This window comes from Apodemus sylvaticus, chromosome 5, assembly GCF_947179515.1.
Source record: "Apodemus sylvaticus chromosome 5, mApoSyl1.1, whole genome shotgun sequence".
In the NCBI taxonomy this organism is placed as follows: domain Eukaryota; kingdom Metazoa; phylum Chordata; class Mammalia; order Rodentia; family Muridae; genus Apodemus; species Apodemus sylvaticus.
In genome coordinates, this window is record NC_067476.1 from 134,898,410 (window position 1) to 134,921,792 (window position 23,383).

Below are 23,383 nucleotides of genomic sequence, written 5' to 3' on the forward strand. Positions count from 1 at the left end.
ACAGCATCCTGACCAGTGTTTTTAAATCTAAATCTTGTTTTTCTGGTGTCTTGGGGTATGCAGAACTTGCTGTTGTTGGAGAATTGGGTTTAGATGCTGCCATATTGCCTTGATTTCTGTTAGTAATGTTCCTACCTTTGCTTTTTTTTTTAATTTTTTTTATTCGATATAATTTATTTACATTTCAAATGATTTCCCCTTTTCTAGCCCCCCCCCCCACTCCCCGAAAGTCCCGTAAGCCCCCTTCTCTTCCCCTGTCCTCCCATCTACCCCTTCCCACTTCCCCGTTCTGGTTTTGCTGAATACTGTTTCACTGAGTCTTTCCAGAACCAGGGGCTACCTTTGCTTTTTGCCAACTAGTTCTCACTGGTGTTAGGTGGTCATGTTGTTACTGGCTGGTGCTTCAACCTCCTGTGAACCTGTAAGGCTATTTCTGCAACACTGGATGGGTGGGTTTCCCCTGGCACAGATTGCTGCCCTCCTCTTGTGTGCTGTTGGAGCCCTGCTGTGTTTTCCTCAAGCAATGTTATACTTGGATTGTCTCAGTGAACCTGGTTCTCCCTGTCTGCTAAGGCAGTGAAGAAGGAAGCAGGGAGTCACCCCTTGTGCTGATCCCCACATAAGGCACAGGCCCCATGACAGGCTAGCACACAGACAAACTGCCTATCTGCCCAGGTCCTGGGTACAGGCAGACACCTGGCAGTTTGCGCTCCCAGAAATCTCAAACTTGGGATCTCTCAGTACATGGTGCTGCCTTCCTGCTCCCTCAGGCAGGGAAGATGGCAGCAGGGAGTCACTCCCTGTGCTGATATCCACGTAGGGCACAGGCCCTATGACAGGCTGGCGCACAGATGAACTGCCATCTGGCCAGGTCCTGGGTGCAGGCACACCCCTGGCAGTTTGTGCTCCCAGAGATCTTAAGCTTAGGATATCTCAGTACCTGGTGCAGTCTTCCTGCTCCCTCAGGCAGTAAAGATTGCAACAGGGAGTCACTCCCTGTGCTGATTCAAACACATGACTATATGGAGCTAAAACCTATTCAAACCATTAGAAGTACAAATACACTTAGTCTGGCAGAACACATGCTGTTCCTTAGTTAGTCTCATATTTTATTTCCAACTCATGTTCAAAGAAATCCTCCATGGCTTTATAGCTGGGAAGTCCAGTAGGCAAAATTTGATAAAATTCAAACAGTGACAACAATTAAAGCAAAAAGACTCCATGAATTTCAAAACAATAAGGGGTCTATTCGAGAGAGGTAAGAGGAGATGATAATGATATAATGATAATCTGCGTGTGCTCCTCTTCAGTTTTAATTTATTTATTTATTTATTTTGGATTCGATTTTTTCTGAGACAGGGTTTCTCTGTGTAGTGCTGGCCATCCTGGAACTCACTTTGTAGGCCAGGATGGCCATGAACTCAGATCTGCTTGTCTCTGCCTCCCAGAGTGCTGGAATTACAGGGTTGTGCCACCACTGCCCAGCACTCCTCTTCAGTTTTAATTCCACAATAAATTTCAGATAGGTTGAAGGACTCTCATTCACTGGACTCTTGTACTTCTCACTTCCTTCTCTCTCAGTCAAGACTCACCTTAGAAAAATGCTTAGCTATATAGGCTTTGAAAAGGAATGGGACTTTATATAGCCGAGGGTAAACCATTAATAAGATACTGAGTGAATTTGCCCCTATATACAAGGTTAGCTGGTGAGATCTGTAACTAATTACAAGCTGCAACAATCAGTAAATGTCCTATTTCACACCACTGAGCTGACATATTAGGGTCAACCAGAATTGCACACATCTTCATAGCAGAGTTCCCTAATAGGAAATTCCATGTAGTTTGGGTCATATGAAGCTCGCTAAATTATACATCTCCCTGTCTGGTATACCTTCATTTATGTCATGACTTAATACAAGCTTAGAAATTATTAAATTTCTACTGTATCCCAACTGTATCCTTCTTTGTAATAATGACCCAGAAAGCAGAATGCCTTAAACTTCAGTCTGTGATCTAGCTATTATCTACCTCATTTATTCATCAGTGTACCTACCATATTATCCATCTATATGTGGTCAAAATAATGACAGCATGCCAATTTAATCTTTCCAATATCAAAATAAGACTTGTTAAATATAGAGATTGGATACATTTTTTAATATTGTATGGAATTTCACTATAGAACATATCAGTTTTCTTCTGACTCAGTTTGCCAAAATGAACTAAAGCATTATAATGATTATAAAAACATTGTTAGATATATGTTTTATTCATCTGTCTATCTATCAATCTATCTATCTATCTATCTATCTATCTATCTATCTATCTATCTATGTATCAGTGCAGAGACTTTAAGAATTGTTACTAATGAAATTTTTTCATGTTGAACTTAAATGGTGTCTTTGTTTGTTTGTTTATTCACCTTACATCCTGACCACAACCCCACTTTCTCCTTGCAGTACATCTTATATCTCCTTCCCACTTTCCACTCTGATGTGCCCGCATAGGTACGAATCCACTTTTGCACATCAATTTGCAGCAGGACTGTATGTAACCTTGGCAGGAAACACCAGGCAGCACAACTATCAGAAAGTAACCTAAGGCCAAGCAAGTGTGTGAGACACGGCTTCTGCTGCAGTTGTTAGGAGACCCTCACGAAGAACACGTTGCACATGCATGGCATATGTGCAAGGGCAAGGGTCTGGGCAATGCGTACTCTTTACATTGTGGTTTAATCTCTGTCACCTCTAAGGGCCAAGGAGAGTTGACTCTTGGGTCATCTTCTGGTGATATTGACCATTCTGGCTCTTTAATCCTTCTCCCAAGTTCCCACAAGACACCCCAGCTCTGTCTAGCTTTTCACTGTGTCTCTATGTATCTGCTTCCAGCAGATGCTTGGTGAATGCCAGTAGGATTTGCTAAAGGAAACAAAACAAAGATCATAAGTTTGAGGTCATCATGGACATACATTTTTAAATTAGTCTCTGGTAGCTTGAACAGACCTTAGGAAAAGAAAGACATATTTTAAAGCCAGTGATAGTACAAAACTTTTAAAGTGTTTTGGTGCTCCCAAGTATAAAACAAATATCTTTGCAGCCAATCATAGAAAATGCAAGGAGGGGTTGGAGCAGAGACTAAAGTAAAGGTCAGTCAATAATTAGCCCAACTTGACTTGCATTGCACAGGCAAGGGCAAATCCCTGACATTATTAATGATAGTGTTAGGCGTACAGTCTAGCATGTCTCCTGAGAGTCTCTACCCAGTAACCAACTCAGAGGGATCCGGATGCCCACAGCCAAACAGTGGAGGGAACTTGGAGACTCCTATGGAAGGACTGAGGGAAGGATTGTGGGCCTGAAAGGAGATATAAGTCTACAGGAAGATGAGCTGTACCAACTAATCTAGACACTTGGGGCTCTTCTACATTGAACCACCAACCAAAGAGCATACACAGGCTGGACCTAGGCCTCCATGAACAAACGTAGGAAGTGTGTAGCTTGGTCTTCATATTGGTCTCAAACAACTGTGGCGGGGTAATCCTAAAGCTATCACCTGTTTGTAGATGTCTTGTAGCTGAGCTGCCTTGTCTAGTCTTACAGAGACCTGAAGTGCGAGTGTGGGGGATACTCATAGGGGCCAAAAGACACTCAGAGAAGAAATAAATGTGGGGATAGGATAAGGATTAGGGAGGGTGATGACCAGGAAGTGGGGGCCAGTGAGTAGAACATATACTGAATAAATTAAGAAAAATACCTGGTCTATAAAGGGGATTAGATCTAAATCTTTGATTTAATGAGGAATCTGTGTCCAAATGCTAAAGGTCTTTATCACCATTTGGTTTTTGACCCATCAATAAAGATGCTGACAGCCAATGACTGGGCACGGGGTTGGACATTTAGAGCTGTACATTAGGACAGAGAGATTTGCCATGACCCAGGAGGACAGAGATGGGCAGACTTAGAAGTCTGCAGGGGACCATCCAAATTGTAGGTGGAAAGTAAAAGTGGAGCATTGAGGGGCATTCCAAAAGCATCTTGGGCAGCAAGAACAATTGGCTTCATTGAAAATGAACGGGCAACTAAGCTGAAGACAGATTTAGAGTTGTTCAGCCAGAAGAACCAGAGGGAAAATGTGAGACCACCCTCGCCAGCAAGAAAGGACGCAACACTGAGGATCTTCTTCAAGCAGTTTATTCAGGAGACCTTTACAGACTTGTAGCTAATGGCCGAAGACCCCGGGGAGAGCTGGGGCTGCCCCTATATACTAACCCCAAACTAATCGATCCTTCCCCACAAGGGTAGTGTGGATAGGTCATTGTTATGCAGAAGGCCTGAAACTCAGCAAGCTACTCCAAATAAGGAGCTAGTTTTCTAGGGGAGTGCTTGCCATAGGGAAGGCAGAAAGGGGAAGTCAGTACCATCTTTAGGGTGCAGCATGTCATGGCTCCAAACAAGAAAAAAATTCTAGCCATGGGAGTCATCACCATGACCAGGCACTGAGCAAAATGACAAGTTAAAACGGGCTATTGTTTGTTTGTCATTCATCTAGTGGATCCTTAGTCATCAGAGAAATGCAAATAAAAAGGATGCTGATAGCCTGTCTGTGGTGGTGCACGCTTTTAATCCCAGCACTCTGGGAGGCAGAGGCAGGCAGATTTCTTAGTTTGAGGGCAGCCTGGTCTACAGAGTGAGTTCCAGGACAGCCAGGGCTACACAGAGAAACCCTGTCTTGAAAATAAATAAATAAATAAATAAATAAATAAATAAATAAATAAATAAAAGGATGCTGATATTCCACCTTACACCCAGCTAAGATAAAAAAGTCAAGGGACAGCACATGCCGGCAAGGATGTGGAGCAAGGGGAACACTTCTCCATTGCTGGTGGGAGTGAGAATTTGTAGAACCTCTCTGGAAATAAATTTCCCAGTTTCTTAGTAAACTGGGAATAATTCTACTCAGGACACAACCATACAAATCCTGGGCATATATCCAACATATGTTCTACCATACCACAGGACACCTACACCATTATGATCAAAGGAGCTTTATTTGTAATACCAGAAACTGGAAATCATCCAGATGTCACTCAGCAGACAAATGAGTAAAGAAAATGTTTCATTTATACAATGGAATACAATACAGTTATTAAAAACAAGGACAAAAAGGATTAACCACATTGATTGCATTCATGGGCTCATGGAAAAGATTTCTCTCCTGTATGAACTATGTCTTCTTTTATGATATGTGAATCCAGATGGACTTGAAAAAGTTTTGCCACATTCATGACATTCATAGGGTTTCTCTCCAGTATGTTTTCTTTTATGTATTTGGAGCTCACAGTTTTGTGCAAAGGCTTTACCACACTGGTTACATTCAAAAGGTTTCTCTCTAGTATGTATTCTTTTATGTGTTATAAGAGTACTATTTTGTGTAAAGGCTTTACCACATTGTATACATTCAAAAGGTTTCTCTCCAGTATGTATTCTTTTATGTCTTAGGAGATGATAGTTTCTTGCAAAGGCTTTACCACATTGGTTACATTCAAAAGGTTTCTCTCCAGTATGTATGCTTTTATGTGTTAGGAGATGACTGTTTCGAGCAAAGGCTTTACCACATACATTACATTCAAAAGGTTTCTCTCTAGTATGTGTTCTTTTATGTCTTAGAAGATTACTACTTTGTGTAAAGGCTTTACCACATTGGTTACATTCAAAAGGTTTCTCTCCAGTATGTGTTCTTCTATGTATTTGAAGATGACTTTTAGATAGAAAGGCTTTACCACACTGATGACACACATGAGGTTTCTCTCTTGTGTGTAAACTTTTGTGACATACCAAACCATGTGGATGTGAGAAGTGTTTGCCACATTGGCTACATTCATAAGCCTTCTCTCCAGTATGTGTTCTTTTATGTCTTTGGAGATTACTGTTTTTTGAAAAGGCTTTACCACAATGGTTACATTCAAAACCTTTCCGTCCAGTATGTACTCTTTGATGGGTTTGACGATAGCTGTAAGATACAAAATCTTTACCACAATGGTTACACTCATAGGTTTTCTCTCCATCAACTCTTGTTTTATGTATTTGGAGACTACTGTGATATGCAAAGGCTTCAAAATGTTGGACACCTTCATAGGGTTTCTCTCCAGTATGAATTCTTTCTCGTCTTAGGTTATGACTCTGAAATGAAAAGGCTTGCCCATACTGAAAAATCTCAGAGGGTTGCTCTTCAGTATGACTTCTTTCATGCCTGCAAAGACAATTGGCACATGTGAAAGATTTCTCACATTCTAAACATATATAAATCTTTTCATCTGTGTGAATAAGGTTTACAATTTGGACTAATAGTCAAGGACAACCTGATCTCAATGTATTACCACTTTGTTTACATCCATGGAGTTCCCCTTCATTGTAGGTTCTTTTGCATCTTTGAAGACACATGGGATGGGAAGGACATTGATGACATGGCTCACATTTATAGCACCTTTTCCTATAGGAGTTTGTTCACATATCTGAAGAGAACAGGAAGAACTCAGAACTTTACTTCATTCATAAAGTTTGCTATTGTGTAAGTAATCCTACTTTTGCAAAGTGAACCAAGGGAAACAGAAGAATTTGCATTCCTAGTACTCATAGTGATTTTGTACAGTGTGATTATTTTAAATACACCTAGCTAGTAGGAAAACTAAATATTTGTAAATTTCTAGCACATTTAGAAGTCTACTCAATGTGGGGAGCATTGTATAATTCTAATAGTGCAGGAGAGAGAGGGGTTGTTGCCTCTTTCAATATACATATGTTCACGTGGCTTGTATCCATTATAACTAATGACATTCCTATTAAAAAAATGAGTAATATAGGGATTAAAGTTTCTCCACAACCACTTTATTGACTGTCATAAACTGTCCATCTCACAAAATCTGGCAACATTATTAAAAATTATATGATTGTCACCAGCTTTAGTATGAATATATGTTTATTAGAGGTTTTGGGATATAAACTTTCTACCTATTCGACGTATCTTTTGCAATATCTATGTGGTAGGAGATTAATTCTACAGCATAACTCTATTGGGCTGAGATTCAAATGGTGAGATGTGTTAAGGCATTATTTTCTCGTCTTTGTACATAACCAAGTGCCTTGCAAACATAAATTAGATTCCTGACATTGCTGTACATGATTTTGTAAGAATTTAATAATCATCTATAACCTAAAGTCATTTTTTTAACCATCTTGCTTTCCTTTGAATTTTTGAGGATGTAATAAAAGTTCTTAGGAAACATATTCTTATCATGTTGCACATAAATGTTACCTTTCATATCTTCTAGATCTTTGAAAGAATTCTTCAATATTATGATCTTCCCAAACGTAACCTAAAATGTAGTTCCAGAGAGTGTATATTATATTACTGGAAGTTATACAAAATTTAAGGTACTAAATTCAGTGAACTTTAGAACCATGATTGTTTATTGCCCTCATTCTTCATCATTTTCAACTGAAATTACAGAAAGAAATAATAATAACAAAGTAATAGTTGTCCCTACATTTTAAAAGGTGAAAGGAAATTTACTGCCTTACCTATAGCAGTCAGATTCCCATAGGTCTCTAGCATCACATCTTTGTAGAGACCCTTCTGGGAAGGATCCAGCAAAGCCCACTCTTCCTGTGTGAAGTTCACGTGCACATCTTCATAGGTGAGTATACCCTAAAATATTGCATACAGGTGGACATTAGAGAATATATTGCTGAGAATATTGTAAATGTATACTTTATTGAGAATACAGTCATATAATTCTGGTATTTCCTCTACTTGATCCATGACACAAATACTCTAATATAATCACGGCATTTGAGAAGGAAACTGAATAATGAATGAGGTTCACCTGTCATTTCTGCACCCTGTGAGTAAGACGAAGCCTTCCACATGGAATGTCAATTAACACACATAGAGACACACAAGCATACAGTTCAACAGTGCTGAGCATGCATCAGATAAACTGTATGAATAAATATTAACCAAAAAAACCCTTATGAGCACGCTGGGTGTATTCAGAAGATCCCATAGAAAGCATTGAAACAACAGTCAAAGAAAATGCAGAATACAGAAAGTTCCTGACCCAAAACATCCAAGAAATCCAGAGAACACCAAACATAAGGATTATAGGTATGGAGGAGAGTGAAGATTTTCAAGGCCCAGTACATATCTTCAACAAAATTTTAGAAGAAAACTTCCAAGCTGGGTGTTCGTGGCACACGCCTGTAATCCCAGGACCCTGGGAGTCAGAGGCAGGTGGATTTGAGTTCGAGTCCTGGCTTGTCTACAGAGTGAGTTCCAGGACAGCCAGCGCTATATAGAGAAACCCTGTCTCGAAAAAACCAAATACAAAAAACCAAAAAAGAAACAAACAAACAAAAAACCCACAAAAAATACAACCAAAACAAAACAAAACAAAAACAAAAGAATAAAACAAAACTTCCCTAACCTAAAGGAAGAGATTCCTTTTTGTTGTTGTTGTTGTTGTTGTTGTTGCTGCTGCTGCTGTTTTTCGAGACAGGGTTTCTCTGTATAGCTCTGGCTGTCCTGGAACTCACTCTGTAGACCAGGCTGGCCTCAAACTCAGAAATCCACCTGCCTCTGCCTCCCAAGTGCTGGGATTAAAGGCATGCACCACCACAGCCTGGCATGAAAAAGATTCCTATGAACACACAAGAAGCCTACAGAATTCTAAATAGACTGGACCAGAAAAGAAATTCCTCCTGTCATATAATAATCAAAACACCAAATGCACTAAACAAAGAAAGAATATTAAAAGCAGTAAGGGAAAAAAGCCAACTAAGATATAAAGACAGACTTATCAGAATTATACCAGACTTCTCACGAGAGACTATAAAAGCCAGAAGTTCCTGGGCATCCCATTTCTTTTTGATGAGTGTCATACAGACACTAAGGGAACACAAATGCAAACCCAGGCTACTATATCCAGCTAATCTCTCAATTACCATAGATGTAGAATACAAGGTATTCCATGACAAAAACAAATTTACACAATATCTATCCACAAATCCAGCCCTTCAAAGAATAATAAAAGAAAAACACCAATAAAAGGAGGGAAAGTACACACCAGAAACAGCAAGAACTTAATCTTTTAACAAACCAAAAATAAAGGAGAACCACACAAACATAACCCCACCTCTAATAAGAAAGTAACAGGAACTGGGGGTGGTGGCACACACCTGTAATTCCAGCACTTGGGAGGCAGAGACAAGCGGATTTCTGAGTTCGAAGCCAGCCTGGTCTACACAGAGAAACCCTGTCTGTCTCAAAAAACTGAAGGAAAAACAAGAAAAAGAAAAATAACATGAAGCAACAATCACTTCTCCTTAATATCTCTTAATATCAATGGAATCAATTCTCCAATACAAAGACATAGACTAACAGACTGGATACATAAGCAGGACCCAACATTTTGCTGCATACAGGAAACCCAACTCACTCAGAAAGATACACTACCTCAGAGTAAAAGGGTAGAAAACAATTTGCCTAAGAAATGGTCCCAAGAAAAAAGTTGCTGTAGCTATCCTAATAGAGAATAAAATCAACTTTCAACCTAAAGTAATCAAAAAAGACAGAAGGACACTTCATAATCAAAGGAAAAATCTACCAAGATGAACTCTCAATTCTGAACATATATTCTCCAAAAACAAGGGAACACACATTCATATAAGAAACTTTAATAAAGCTCAAAGCTCACATTGAGCCCCACACAATAATAGTGGGAGCCTTCAACACCCCACTCTCATCAATGGACTGATCAGGGAAACACAAACTAAATAGAGAAACGGTGAAACAAACAGAAGTTATGAACCAAATGGATTTAACAGATATCTATAGAACATTTTATCCTAAAACAAAAGAATATACCTACTTCTCAGCACCTTACAGTACTTTTTCCAAAACTGACCATATACTTGGTCACAAAACAGACCTCTGAAAATATAAGAAGACTGAAATAATTCCATGCACCCTATGAGACCACCATCGACTAAGGCTGGTCTTCATTAACAACAAAAATAACAGAAAGTCCACATACATATGGAAACTGATCAACACTCTACTCAACTATAACTCAGTCAAGGAAAAAATAAAGAAAGAAAGGAAGGACTGTTTAGGCTGGGCTGTGGTGGCACATGCTTTTAATCCCAGCACTTGGGAGGCAGAGGCAGGCGGGTTTCTGAGTTCGAGGCCAGCCTGGTCTACAGAGTGAGTTATAGGATAGCCAAAGTTATACAGAGAAAACTGTCTCGACAAAAACAAAACAATAACAACAACAAAGAAAGACTCTTTAGAATTTAATGAAAAGGAAGGCACAAGATACCCAAATTTAGGGGACACAATGAAAGCAGTGCTAAGAGGAAAACTCATAGCTCTGAGTGCCTACACAAAGAAACTGGAAAGAAAGTACAATAACAGCTTAACAGCACAGCTGAAAGCTCTAGAACGAAGAGAAGCAAATACACACAAGAGGAGTAGACAGCAGGAAATAATCAAACTCAGGGATGAAATCAACCAAGCACAAACAAAAAGAACTATATAGAGAATCAATCAAACCAGGAGCTGCTTCTTTTTAAAAAAACCAACAAGGTAGATAAACCCTTAGCCAAACTAACCAGAGGACACAGGGTCAGTATCTAAATCAACAAAATAAGAAATGAAAAGGGAGACATAAAAACAGATAATGAAGAAATCCAAAAAAATCATCAGATCCTACTACAAAAGTCTATACTCAACAAAAGTGGAATGTCTAGATGAAATGGAAAATTTGATAGACAGATACCAGGTACCAAAGTTAAATTTGGATCAGATAAATGATCTAAACAATCCCATAACCCCTAAAGAAATAGCACATGCCTGTAATCCCAGCACTCTGGGAGGCAGAGGCAGGAAGGGAGATCTGAGTTCGAGGCCAGCCTGCTCTACAGAGTGAGCTCCAGGACAGGCAGGGCTATATATACAGAGAAACCCTGTCTAAAAAAAAAACCAAATCAAGGAAAAAAAATTGAAGAAGCTATTAATAGTCTCCCAACCAAAAGAAGCTCAGGACCAGATGGGTTAAATGGAGTTTTACCAGACCTTAAAAGAAGACTGAACTACTGGTGGTGGTGTGCTATGCCTATAATCCCAGCATTCCAGGAGGCAGAGTCAGGGGGATTTCTGAGTTTGAGGCCAGCCTGGTCTACAGAGTGAGCTTCAGGACAGCCAGTGCTATACAGAGAATCCCTGTCTCGAAAAAAAAAAAAAAAAACAAATCCAAAAAACCAAAAAAAACCAAAATAATAATAATAATAATACTTAAAACCAATACTCTTCAAACTATTTCATAAAATACACACAAGGAACACTACCCAAATCGTTTACTGAAGCCACAATTACTCTGATACATAAAATACTCCAAAACCCAACAAGAAACAGAACTTTACACCAATTTCCCTTATGAATATTAATGCAAAAATACTCAATAAAATTCTTGCCAACCAAAGCCAGGAACACATCAAAATGCTCATCCACCATGATCAAGTAGGCTTCATCCCACGAATGCAGGGATGGTTCAATATATGGAAATCTATCAATGTAATCCACTACATAAACAAACTTGAAAAATACCACATATCACTTCATTTGACAACAACCAACACGTCTTCATGATAAAAGTCTTGGAAAGACCAGGAATTCAAGGCCTATACTTTAACATAATAAAAGCAAAATACAGCAAACCAGCAGCCAACATCAAAATAAAAGGAGAGAAACTAGAAGTAATCCCACTGAAATCAGGGACTAGGCAAATCTGTCCACCCTCTCCCTTCCTATTTCAACATAGTAGTAGGAAGTCCTAGACAGAGCAATTAAATGACAAAAGGAGGACATTGGGATTCAAATTGGAAAGGAAGAAGTCACAGTATCACTATTTGCAGATGGTATGATAGTACACTTAAGTGACCCCACAAATTCCACCAGAGAACTTCTAAACCTGATAAACAAGTTCAGAAATGTGGCTGGATATAAATTTAACTCAAGCAAATCAGTAGCCTTCCTATACTCAAAGAATAAAGAGGCTGAAAAAGAAATTAGGGAAATGACACCCTTCACAATAGTCACAAATGATATAAAATACCTTGGTGTGACTCTAACCAAGCAAGTGAAAGATCTGTATGACAAGAACTTCAAATCTCTTTGGTAAGAAATTGATGAAGATCTCAAAAGATGGAAACATCTCCCATGCTCATGGATTGGCAGGGATAATAAAGTAAAAATGGGCATCTTGCCTAAAGCAGTCTACAGATTCAATGCAATCCCCATCAAAATTCCAACTCAATTATTCTTAGAGTTAGAAAGAGCAATCCCAAATTTATGTAGAATAACCAAAACTCCAGGACTGCGAAAAGTATTCTCAACAATAAAAGAACTTCTGGCAGAATCACCATCCCTGACCTCAAGATCAACTACCAAGCAATAGTGATAAAAAGCTGTATGGTATTGGTACAGAGACAGGCAGGAAAATCAATGCAATGGAATTGAAGACCCAGAAATGAACCCATACACCTATGGTCACTTGATCTTTGACAAAGGAGCTAAAAGCATCCAGCAGAAAATAACACTGCACTTTCAACAAATGGTGCTGGGTCAACTGGCAGTCAACAGGTTTAATGATGCAAATTGATCCATTCTTATTTCCCTATACAAAGCTCAAGTCCAAGTGGATCAAGGACCTCAAAATAAAACCAGGTATACTCAATCTAATAGAAGAGAAAGAGGGAAAGTGAACTTATTGGCACAGGAGAAATTTCCTAAACAGAACTCCAATGGCTCATGCTCTAAGACCACGAATTGATTAATGAGACCTCATGAAACTGGAAAGCTTCTCTAAGGCCAAGGACTAATCAATAAGACAAATCAGCAACCTACAGATTGGAAAATAAATGTTCACTAACCCCACATCCGATAGAGGACTAATATACAAAATATATAAGAACTCAAGAAGCTAACCAGAAAACCAAACAAACCAATCAAAAAATGGTATATAGAACTAAACAGAGAATTCACAAACAGAGGAAACTTCAATGACTGAGATGCACCTAAATAAATGTTCAAAGTCCTTAGTGACCAAGGAATGCAAATCAAAACAACCCTGAGATTACACCTTACACCAATCAGAATGGCTAAGATCAAAACCTCAGGTAAAAACAGTTGTTGGCAAGGATGTGGAGAAAGAGGAACACTCCTCCATTGCTGGTGGGATTGGAAACTGGTTCAAACACCCTGGAATTCAGTCTGGAGGTTCCTCAGAAAATTGGAAACAGATCTACCTGAAGATCCAGCAATACCATTCTTGGGAATATAGCCAAAAGATGCCCCACAATGTCAGAAGGGACCACGTTCCATGACTATGTTCATGGCGGTATTGTTTGTGAGAGTCAGAAACTGGAAACAACCTACAAGTCCCATGACAGAAAAATGGATAGAGAAATTGTGGTTCATTTACACAGTGGAATAATACTCAGCTATTAAGGACTACAAAGAGATCTTACATGTACACATTAAATGCTAAGGGCAGAACTTCTAGAAGATAATAAAGAAATGAGGGCTCTTGGGTTGGCATTTTGCAAAGGATTTTGTTTACACACAAGCTCCAAAAGTTTATTATGGAGGCAGACGCAGACTCCATAGTAATGTTATTCAAATACCATCTATGGATTAAAGGAGTGACTAGAACCACATAGGACCTCACAGGCAGCCATAGCTCTGGGTGCTGCTTCCAATCCAGCTGCTGGGAAGACGCACCACACATGCACCCTTTGCTAAGCTGCTTTTTCCTCCCCTTTATGAGAGATGACCCTTCACTTACTGTGTCTGCAGTTTTGAGCTTCTTGTTCCTCCCCTTTATGAGAGATGACCCTGCACTTAGCATGTCTGAAGTTTTGAGCTTGTCTGAGCTCCCTCACAGCACCCAGAAGACACACTCAGAACAAAACAAGCAGGACAAATCCTGCCTACTCAGTTACAGAGAGGAAATATCAGTCTTGGGAACAGGAAGAGCCTCCTCCTCTAATGACTGGCAGGGCCCTGTGGAGGTTTTGATTGGCTAATGAGTCTCGAGTGACAGGAGCACTACCCTTAGGGTTAGACTGCACTGAAGAGAAACTACTCAGTGGTTCCAGCCTGAAACCAATCCTTTTTGAGTTCTGCAGATTTACATCTCAGTAGCACTAGTGCCTTCCCTCCAATACTCTACCTGTGTGCCCTCCCACCGAGCCCTAGAAGAACCCATAACTCCAGTTCCCTGCTGTTAAGTTGCCTGCTTCTCCCCATTGTGGGCAGTGATCCAGTGCTGAGCTCTTTGCTAATTTGGACCTCACCTGAGCTCCAGTCACAGCACTCAGCAGGCACTTACCCTTCCTCTGCGGGCATCAGGCTGGATAGCTTCTGTATCCATTACTCAACATTTAGTGGAGTTTGAATGTGTCCCACAACTGGATCGGGCCCCAGAATATACCAACTAAAGAGAGATTGTCAGTAACAAGATATTGTTTAGTGCCTTCAGACTGGGTTCACTTAAACAGCAAGTACTTTTCACCTGATAGTTCTGAGACAACCCTCAGAGCAAAGAAGGCAACACATGGTAAACACTGTGGAGCACTATTGTTAACCAGCACCTCTTCCTCAGTGGGTCTGAAAACGAACAATAACAACAAACTCACAGCTGCATTAGTAAAGGTTCTCCTGGTGAACAAAATGATAGAATGAGTCTCTCTCTATAATGTAGGAAATGTATTTATTAGAATGGCTCTTAGGCTGTGGTTCAACTAATCCAAAACTGGCTTTTGACCAATGGAAAGTTGAAGAATCCAATAGTTGTTCAGGCTGTGGTTAGATGTCTCAGCTGGTCTTCAGCATATACCTGAATTTCAAAGAGATAGGCTCTAATGCGGTAAAATTAATTAATTAATTAATTAAATAAATAAAATGAACTTGCTCTCTGGAGGTAGGACAAGCAGAAAAAGTGAAAGATCTGCCATCTTCAATATCCTTTGTGTAGGTAGATTGCTATCAGAAGCTGTGGCCTAATTTAAAGGTGAATCTTTTCACCTCGAGAGATCCAGATTAAGATTTTTCTCAGGTCCAAAAATAAAATTAAGAAAAATCCCACACAGTACCCAACTCTTTGGATTTTAGTTAATTCAAGATGTGGACCATTAAATTGCCAATATTTACATGGAGAAGCACAACTGCCCACTAGACCAAGTTCAGGTGGTCTGAGACGATTTTCTGACTTCTGTGAGCATCAGGCACACAAGATGAACATATTCACACATATAGGGAAATATTCATATTCATTCAAAAAATTCAAACAAGCCCCACAGGCAGTAATCACGCCACACATCTGCAGTCTAATGGAACATACACGTAATGAAAACATCTCGAGAAACAATATACACTCTACCACGTTTCAAAATTCAGTTAATTTCATATACCAGCATATGCTTCTATGTACCAAAACTACATTCTAAGTTCATCTGCTAATAATTGAAAAACAAAACAGATCTTCTCTCCTGCGACTGAGCAGACAGGTACATCCAGTAGCGCAGGGAACGCCAGAGTGCCAGAACAGCTGAGACAGGGTCTGCCAGGGCCACACCTATACACAGGAGCTGGACAGTGCCAGAACTCTGTGCTGGGGGAGAGCATATCACCCAACAGTGCTGAGCCAGCCTTGCAGGCCTCCAGAAGGGACAAGCACCAGAGATAACCAAGATGGCAAAAGGCAAACATAGGAATGTTACCAACAGAAATCAAGGAAACATTGCATCATCTGAACCCTATTCTCCCACAACAGAAAGTCGTGGATTCCCCAACATACCAGAAAAGCAAGATTTGGATTCAAAATCACAGCTCATGATGCTGAAAGAGGGCTTCAAGAAGGACATAAATAACACCCTTAAAGAAATTCACATGCAAACAGGAAAAGGCCCTTAAAGAATTACTGGAAAGGACAACAAAACCAGTGCAGGAACTGAACAAAAACATCCAGGATCTAAAAGTAGAGGTGAAAATAATAAAGAAATAACAAAGTAAAACAACTCTGGACATAGAAAGTCTAGGAAAGAAGTCAAGAGTCATGGATGCAAGCATCAACAACAGAAAAAAAGAGAGAGCAGAGAGATTCTCAGATACAGAAGATCCCATAGAAAGCATTGAAACACCAGTCAAAGAACATGCAAAATACAAAAAGCTCCTGACCCAAAACATGAGGAAATCCAGAGAAGACCAAACCTAAGGATTATAGGTGTAGAGGAGAGTGAAGATTTTCAAGGGGCAGTAAATATCTTCAACAAAATTATAGAAGACTCACTAATAAGTGGATATTAGCTTGGAAAACTGGAATATGCAAAACATAATCCACACTTCAAATGAGGTACAAGAAGAACGGAGGGGTGGCCCCTAGTTCTGGAAAGACCCAGTGTAACAGTATAAAATAAAACCAGAACAGGGAAGTGGGAAGGGATGGGTGCTAGAACAGAGGGAGGGAAGGGGGCTTATGTGACTTTTGGGGAAACAGAAAAGGGGAAATCATTTGAAATGTAAATAAAAAAATATATCGAATAAAATTAAAAAAAAAAGAAAAAAATTATAGAAGAAAAATACCAAGCTTGGTGGTGGTGGCACATACCTGTAATCCCAGCACTCTGGGAGGCAGAGGAAGGTGGTATTTATGTTCAAGGCCAGCCTGGTCTACAGAGTGAGTTTCAGGACAGCCAGGAGTTATTCAAATATACCCTGTCTTGAAAACAACCAAATCCAAAACAATCAAAAATAAAGAAAAAAAAGAAAAGAAAAGAAAAAAAAAAACAAAAAAACAAGAACAAAAACAGAACTTCCCTAACCTAAAGAAAGGGATTCCATTTTGTTGTTGTTGTTGTTGTTATTGTTTTTCAAGACAGGGTTTCTCTGTATAGCCCTGGCTGTCCTGGAATTCACTCTGTAGACCAGGCTGGCCTCGAACTCAAAAATTTGCCTGCCTCTGCCTTGCAAGTGCTTGGATTAAAGGCATCTGCCACCACAGTCTGGCAAGAAAGAGATTCCAATGAACACACAAGAAGCCTACAGAATTCCAAATATACTGGACCAGAAAAGAAATTCCTCGTGTCATATAACAATCAAAAAACCAAATGCACTAAACAAAGAATGAATATTAAAAGCAGTAAGGGAAAAATACCAACTAACATATAAAGGCAGACTTATCAGAATTATACCAGTCTTTTCAACAGAGACTATGAAAGCCAGAAGTTCCTGGGCAGCCCTTCCTTTTGATGAGTGTCATACAGACACTAAGGGCAAACAAATGCAAACTCAGGCTACTATATCCAGCTAATCTCTCAATTAGCATAGATGTAGAAATCAAGGTATTCCATGACAAAAACAAATTTACATAATATCTTTTCAGAAATCCAGCCCTTCAAAGAATAATGAATGGAAAACACCAATAAAAGGAGGGAAACTACACACCAGAAAAAGCAAAAAATTAATCTTTTAACAAACCAAAAAAAAAAAAGAGAGAGAGAGAGAGAGCCACACAAACATAACCCCACCTCTAATAAGAAAAATAACAGGAACTGGGCGTGGTGGCACATGCCTGTAATCCCAGGACTTGGGAGCCAGAGACAAGCAGATTTCTGAGTTTGAGGCCAGCCTGGTCTACACAGTGAAACCCTGTCTTGAAAAACTGAAGGAAAAAAAAAGAAAAAGAAAAAAAACAGAAATCAACAATCACTTCTCCTTAATATCTCTTAATATTAATGGAATCAATTCTCCAATAAAAAGACATAGACTAACAGACTGGATACATAAGCAGGATGCAACATTTTGCTGCATACAGGAAACCCACCTCACTCAGAAAGAGACACTGCCTCAGAGTAAAAGTGTAGAAAACAATTTTCCCAACAAACGGTCCCAACAAATAAGTTGCTGTAGCCATCCTAATAGCGAATAAAATCAACTTTCAAACTAAAGTAATCAAAAAAGACAGAAGGATACTTCATACTCAAAGGAAAATTCTACCAAGATGAACTCTCAATTCACTACGTAAATTCTCCAAAAACAAGGGAACCCACACTCATACAAGAAGCTTTAATAAAGCTCAAAGCTCACATTGTGCCCCACACAATAGTAGTGGGAGACTTCAACACCCTACTCTCATCAATGGACAGATTAGGGAAACACAAACTAAATAGAAAAACAGTGAAACTAACAGAAGTTATGAAACAAATGGATTTAACAGATATCTATAGAACATTTTATCCTAAAACAAAAGAATATACCTATTTCTCAGCACCTTACAGTACTTTTTCCAAAACTGACCATATACTCGGTCACAAAACAGACCTCTGCAGATATAAGAAGATTGAATTAATTCCATGCACCCTATCAGATCACCATGGACTAAGGCTGGTCTTCATTAACAACAAAAACAACAGAAAGCCCACATACACATGGAAACTGAACAACACTCTATTCAATGATAACTCGGTCAAGGAAGAAATAAAGAAAGAAATGAAGGAATGTTTAGGCCAGCTGGGGTGGCACATGCCTTTAATCCCAGCACTTGGGAGGCAGAGGCAGGTGGATTTCTGAGTTCGAGGCCAGCCTGGTCTAAGCAGTGATTTATAGGACAGCCAAGGTTATACAGAGAAAACCCTGTCTCAAAACAACCAACCAAACAAACAAACACTCTTTAGAATTTAATGAAAAGGAAGGCACAACATACCCAAACTTATGGTTCACAATGAAAGCAGTGCTAAGAGGAAAACTCATAGCTCTGAGTGCCTCCACAAAGAAACTGGAAAGAAAGTACAATAACAGCTTAACAGCACAGCTGAAGGCTCTAGAATGAAGAGAAGCAAAAACACACAAGAGGAGTAGACGGCAGGAAATTATCAAACTCAGGGATGAAATGAACCAAGCAGAAACAAAAAGAACTATACAAAGAATCAACCAAACCAGGAGCTGGTTCTTTAAAAAAAAATAATAATAACCAACAAGGTAGATAAACCCTTAGGCAAACTAACTAGAGGGCACAGAGACAGTATCTAAATCAACAAAATCAGAAATGAAAAGGGAGACATAAAAACAGATACTGAAGAAATCCAAAAAATCATCAGATCCTACCACAAAAGTCTATACTCAACAAAAGTAAAATGTCTAGATGAAATGGACAATTTTCTAGACAGACACCAGGTACCAAAGTTAAATCAGGATCAGATAAATGATCTAAACAATCCCATAACCCCTAAAGTGTTCCGACCCACAGGACAGTCAGCAGGGTCCTGGAACCACCTAGGGAAAGGCGAGAGACAAGATAGACACGAGAAAACTGAACAGCAAGTCGAAATTCAGATCAAGCTGTCAATCTTTAATTTTCACACAAAGCTTTATAAAGGCAAGCAAGCAGGAGTGGGGAGGGGTAGTGCGGGAAAGTCATTGTATTCGCGGGGACAATCTCAGGGGGCCAGCATCATTCTTCAGGAACAGTTTCTCAGAATTGTCTCTCAGGGTCACAGCTAAGATTTGGCAGGTGCAGTAGGAACTTGGCATCATATTTCTATCATGAGGAGGTGAAGAGGAAAGGAGTTGCTATGGTAACCTAACCACAGGTGAGCTCTGTACTTACTGACCATCTAGCTTACTTACCTAATCTTTAAACCAGTACATATTCTCCTAAAATCAGCTTACAGAAAGCAAGCTGGAAATGGCTGAGAGGAGGGGGTTTTTGAAAAATCTGGTAGAATGTCCCCTGGCACTAAAGAAATAGCACACACCAGTAATCCCAGCAATCTGGGAGGCAGAGGCAAGCGGTTTTCTGAGTTCGAGGCCAGCCTGGTCTACAGAGTGAGTTCCAGGACAGCTAGGCCTATACAGAGAAACCGTGTCTCGGAAAAAAAAAAAATCCAAAAAAACAAAACAAAACAAAACAAACAAAAAGAAGAAGAAGACTTAATACCAATAGTCTTCAAACTATTTTACAAAATACAAACAAACACAAGGAACACTACCCAAATCGTTTAATGAAGCCACAATTACTCTGATACTTAAACCACTCCAAAACACAACAAGAAAGAGAACTTTAGACCAATTTCTCTTATGAATATTGATGCAAAAGTAATCAATAAAATTCATGCCAACCAAAGCCAAGAACACATCAAAATGTTCATGCAGCATGATCAAGTAGGCTTCATCCCAGGAATGCAGGGATGGTTCAATATATGGAAATCTATCAATGTAATCCACTACATAAAGAAACTCAAAGAAATGTACCACATGTCATTTCATTAGACAACATCCAACACCTCTTCATGGTAAAAGTCTTGGAAAGACCAGGAATTCAAGTCCCATGTTTTAACATAGTAAAAGCAATATACAGCAAACCAGTAGCCAACATCAAAATAAAAGGAGAGAAAGTAAAAGGAATCCCTCTGAAATCAGGGACAAGGCAAAGCTTTCCACTCTCTCCCTTCCTGTTCACCAAAGTACTCAAAGTACTAGGCAGAGCAATTAGATGACAAAAGGAGGACATTGTGATTCAAATTGGAAAGGAAGAAGTCACAGTATCACTATTTACAGAAGATATGATAGCATACTTAAGTGACCCCACAAATTCCACCAGAGAACTTCTAAATCTGATAAACAAGTTCAGAAATGTGGCTGGATATAAAATTAACTCAAGCAAATCAGTAGCCTTCCTATACTCAAAGGATAAAGAGGCTGAAAAAGAAATTAGGGAAATGACACCGTTCACAATAGTCACAAATGATATAAAATACCTTGGTGTGACTCTAACCAAGCAAGTGAAAGATCTGTATGACAAGAACTTCAAATCTCTTTGGTAAGAAATTGATGAAGATCTCAGAAAATGGAAACATCTCCCATGCTCATGGATTGGCAGGGATAATAAAGTAAAAATGGGCATCTTGCCTAAAGCAGTCTACAGATTCAATGCAATCCCCATCAAAATTCCAACTCAATTCTTCTTAGAGTTATAAAGAGCAATCCCAAGTTTATGTAGAATAACCAAAACTCCAGGACTGCGAAAAGTATTCTCAACAATAAAAGAACTTCTGGCAGAATCACCATCCCTGACCTCAAGATCAACTACCAAGCAATAGTGATAAAAGCTGTATGGTATTGGTACAGAGACAGGCAGGAAAATCAATGGAATGGAATTGAAGACCCAGAAATGAACCCATACACCTATGGTCACTTGATCTTTGACAAAGGAGCTAAAAGCATCCAGCAGAAAAAACACTGCACTTTCAACAAATGGTGCTGGGTCAACTGGCAGTCAACAGGTATAATGATGCAAATTGATCCATTCTTATTTCCCTATACAAAGCTCAAGTCCAAGTGGATCAAGGACCTCAAAATAAAACCAGGTATACTCAATCTAATAGAAGAGAAAGAGGGAAAGTGAACTTATTGGCACAGGAGAAATTTCCTAAACAGAACTCCAATGGCTCATGCTCTAAGACCAAGAATTGATAAATGAGACCTCATGAAACTGGAAAGCTTCTCTAAGGCCAAGGACATAATCAATAAGACAAATCGGCAACCTACAGAGTGGAAAATAAATGTTCACTAACCCCACATCTGATAAAGGACTAATATACAAAATATATAAGAACTCAAGAAGCTAACCACCAGAAAAGCAAACAAACCAATCAAAAAATGTTATATATAACTAAACAGAGAATTGACAAACAGAGGGACTTCAAAGACTGAGACACACCTAAATAAATGTTCAAAGTCCTTAGTGACCAAGGAATGCAAATCCAAACAACTCTGAGATTCCACCTTACACCATTCAGAATGGCTAAGATCAAAACCTCAGGTAACAACACTTGTTGACAAGGATGTGGAGAAAGAGGAACACTCCTCCATTGCTGGTGGGATTGCAAACTGGTACAACCACCCTGGAAATCAGTCTGGAGGTTCCTCAGAAGTTTGGAAACAGATTTAACTGAAGATCTAGCAATACCGTTCTTGGGAATATAGCCAAAAGATGCCCCACCGTGTCAGAGGGACCACGTTGCACCACTATGTTCATGTTCATGGCGGTCTTGTTTGTGAGAATCAGAAACTGGAAACAACCTACAAGTCCCATGACAGAAGAATGGATAGAGAAAATGTGGTTCATTTACACAGTGGAATAAAACTCATCTATTAAGGACTACAAAGAGATCTTACACGTACACATTAAATGCTAAGGGCAGAACTTCTAGAAGATAATAAAGAAATGAGGGCTCTTGGGTGTGGCATTTTGCAAAGGATTTTTCTCCACACAAGCTCCAAAAGTTTATTATGGAGGCAGACACAGACTCTATAATAATGTTATTCAAACACCATCTATGGATTAAAGGAGAGACTAGAACCACATAGGACCTCACCGGCGGCCATAGCTCTCTGGGTGCTGCTTACAATCCAGCTGCTGGGAAGATCCACCACATGTGCAACCTTTGCTAAGCTGCTTGTTCCTCCCCTTTATGAGAGATGACACTGCACTTACCATGTCTGCAGTTCTGAGCTTCTTGTTCCTCCCCTTTATGACAGATGACCCTGCACTTAGCATGTCTGAAGTTTTGAGTTTGTCTGAGCTCCTTCACAGCATCCAGCAGACACACTCAGAACAGAACACACGGGACAAATCATGCCAACTCAGTTACCAAGAAAAAAATATCAGGCTTGGGAACCGGAAGAGCCTCCTCCCCTAATGACTGGCAAGTCCGTGTGGAGGTTCTGATTGGCTCATATGTCTTGAGTGATAGGAGCACAACTCTTAGGGTTCCAGTGGACTGAAGAGAAACTACCCAGTGGTTCCAGCCTGAAACCAATCCTTTTCCAGATCTGCAGATTTACATCTCAGTGGCACTAGGTCCTTCCCTCCAATACTCTACCTGTGTGCCCTCCCACCATGCCCTAGAAGGACCCACAACTCCAGGTCCATGCTGTTCAGTCACCTGCTTCTCCCCTTGTGGGCAGAGATCCAGTGCTGAGCTCTTTGCTAATTAGGACCTCGCCTGAGCTCCAGTCACAGCACTCAGCAGGCACTTACCCTTCCTCACCAGGCATCAGGCTGGATAGCTTCCATATCCATCACTCAACAGTTAGTGCAGTTGTCAATGTGTCCCACAACTGGATCGGGCCCCAGAATATACCAACTAAAGAGAGATTGACAGTAACAAGATATTGTTTAGTGCCTTCAGGCTGGGTTCACGTAAATAGCAAGTACTTTTCACCTGATAGTTCTGAGACAACCCTCAGAGCAAAGAAGGAAACACCA

General features: G+C 39.7%; 2 protein-coding genes across 2 annotated transcripts in view; both read right to left on the minus strand.

Annotated features, from left to right (window-relative positions):
- LOC127686031 (zinc finger protein 431-like) overlaps nt 1-22,665 on the minus strand; it is a 252,177-nt gene extending 229,512 nt beyond the window's left edge. The window contains exons 1-2 of the mRNA XM_052183840.1: nt 22,610-22,665; nt 7,578-7,704 (exon numbers count right to left, since the gene is read on the minus strand). Of these exons, the coding sequence (XP_052039800.1) occupies nt 7,578-7,704; nt 22,610-22,612 (130 nt within the window). The 5' untranslated portion in view covers nt 22,613-22,665. The remainder of the gene's footprint in view (nt 1-7,577; nt 7,705-22,609) is intronic.
- On the minus strand, nt 5,187-6,548 carry LOC127686438 (zinc finger protein 120-like). The gene is made up of 3 exons (XM_052184659.1): nt 6,544-6,548; nt 5,948-6,249; nt 5,187-5,890 (listed from the first exon to the last, which is right to left on the minus strand). The coding sequence occupies exons 1-3, from the start codon at nt 6,546-6,548 to the stop codon at nt 5,187-5,189; spliced, it is 1,011 nt and encodes a 336-aa protein (XP_052040619.1).
- Nucleotides 22,666-23,383: the final 718 nt, after the last annotated feature.

Excerpts from the sequence above, each read along its gene's own strand:
- LOC127686438 (XM_052184659.1), bottom strand. Across the intron at positions 5,891-5,947 it reads TTTTGAATGTAACCATTGTG|AGAAGGCTTATGAATGTAGC; the intron begins GTAAAGCCTTTT and ends CACATACTGGAG.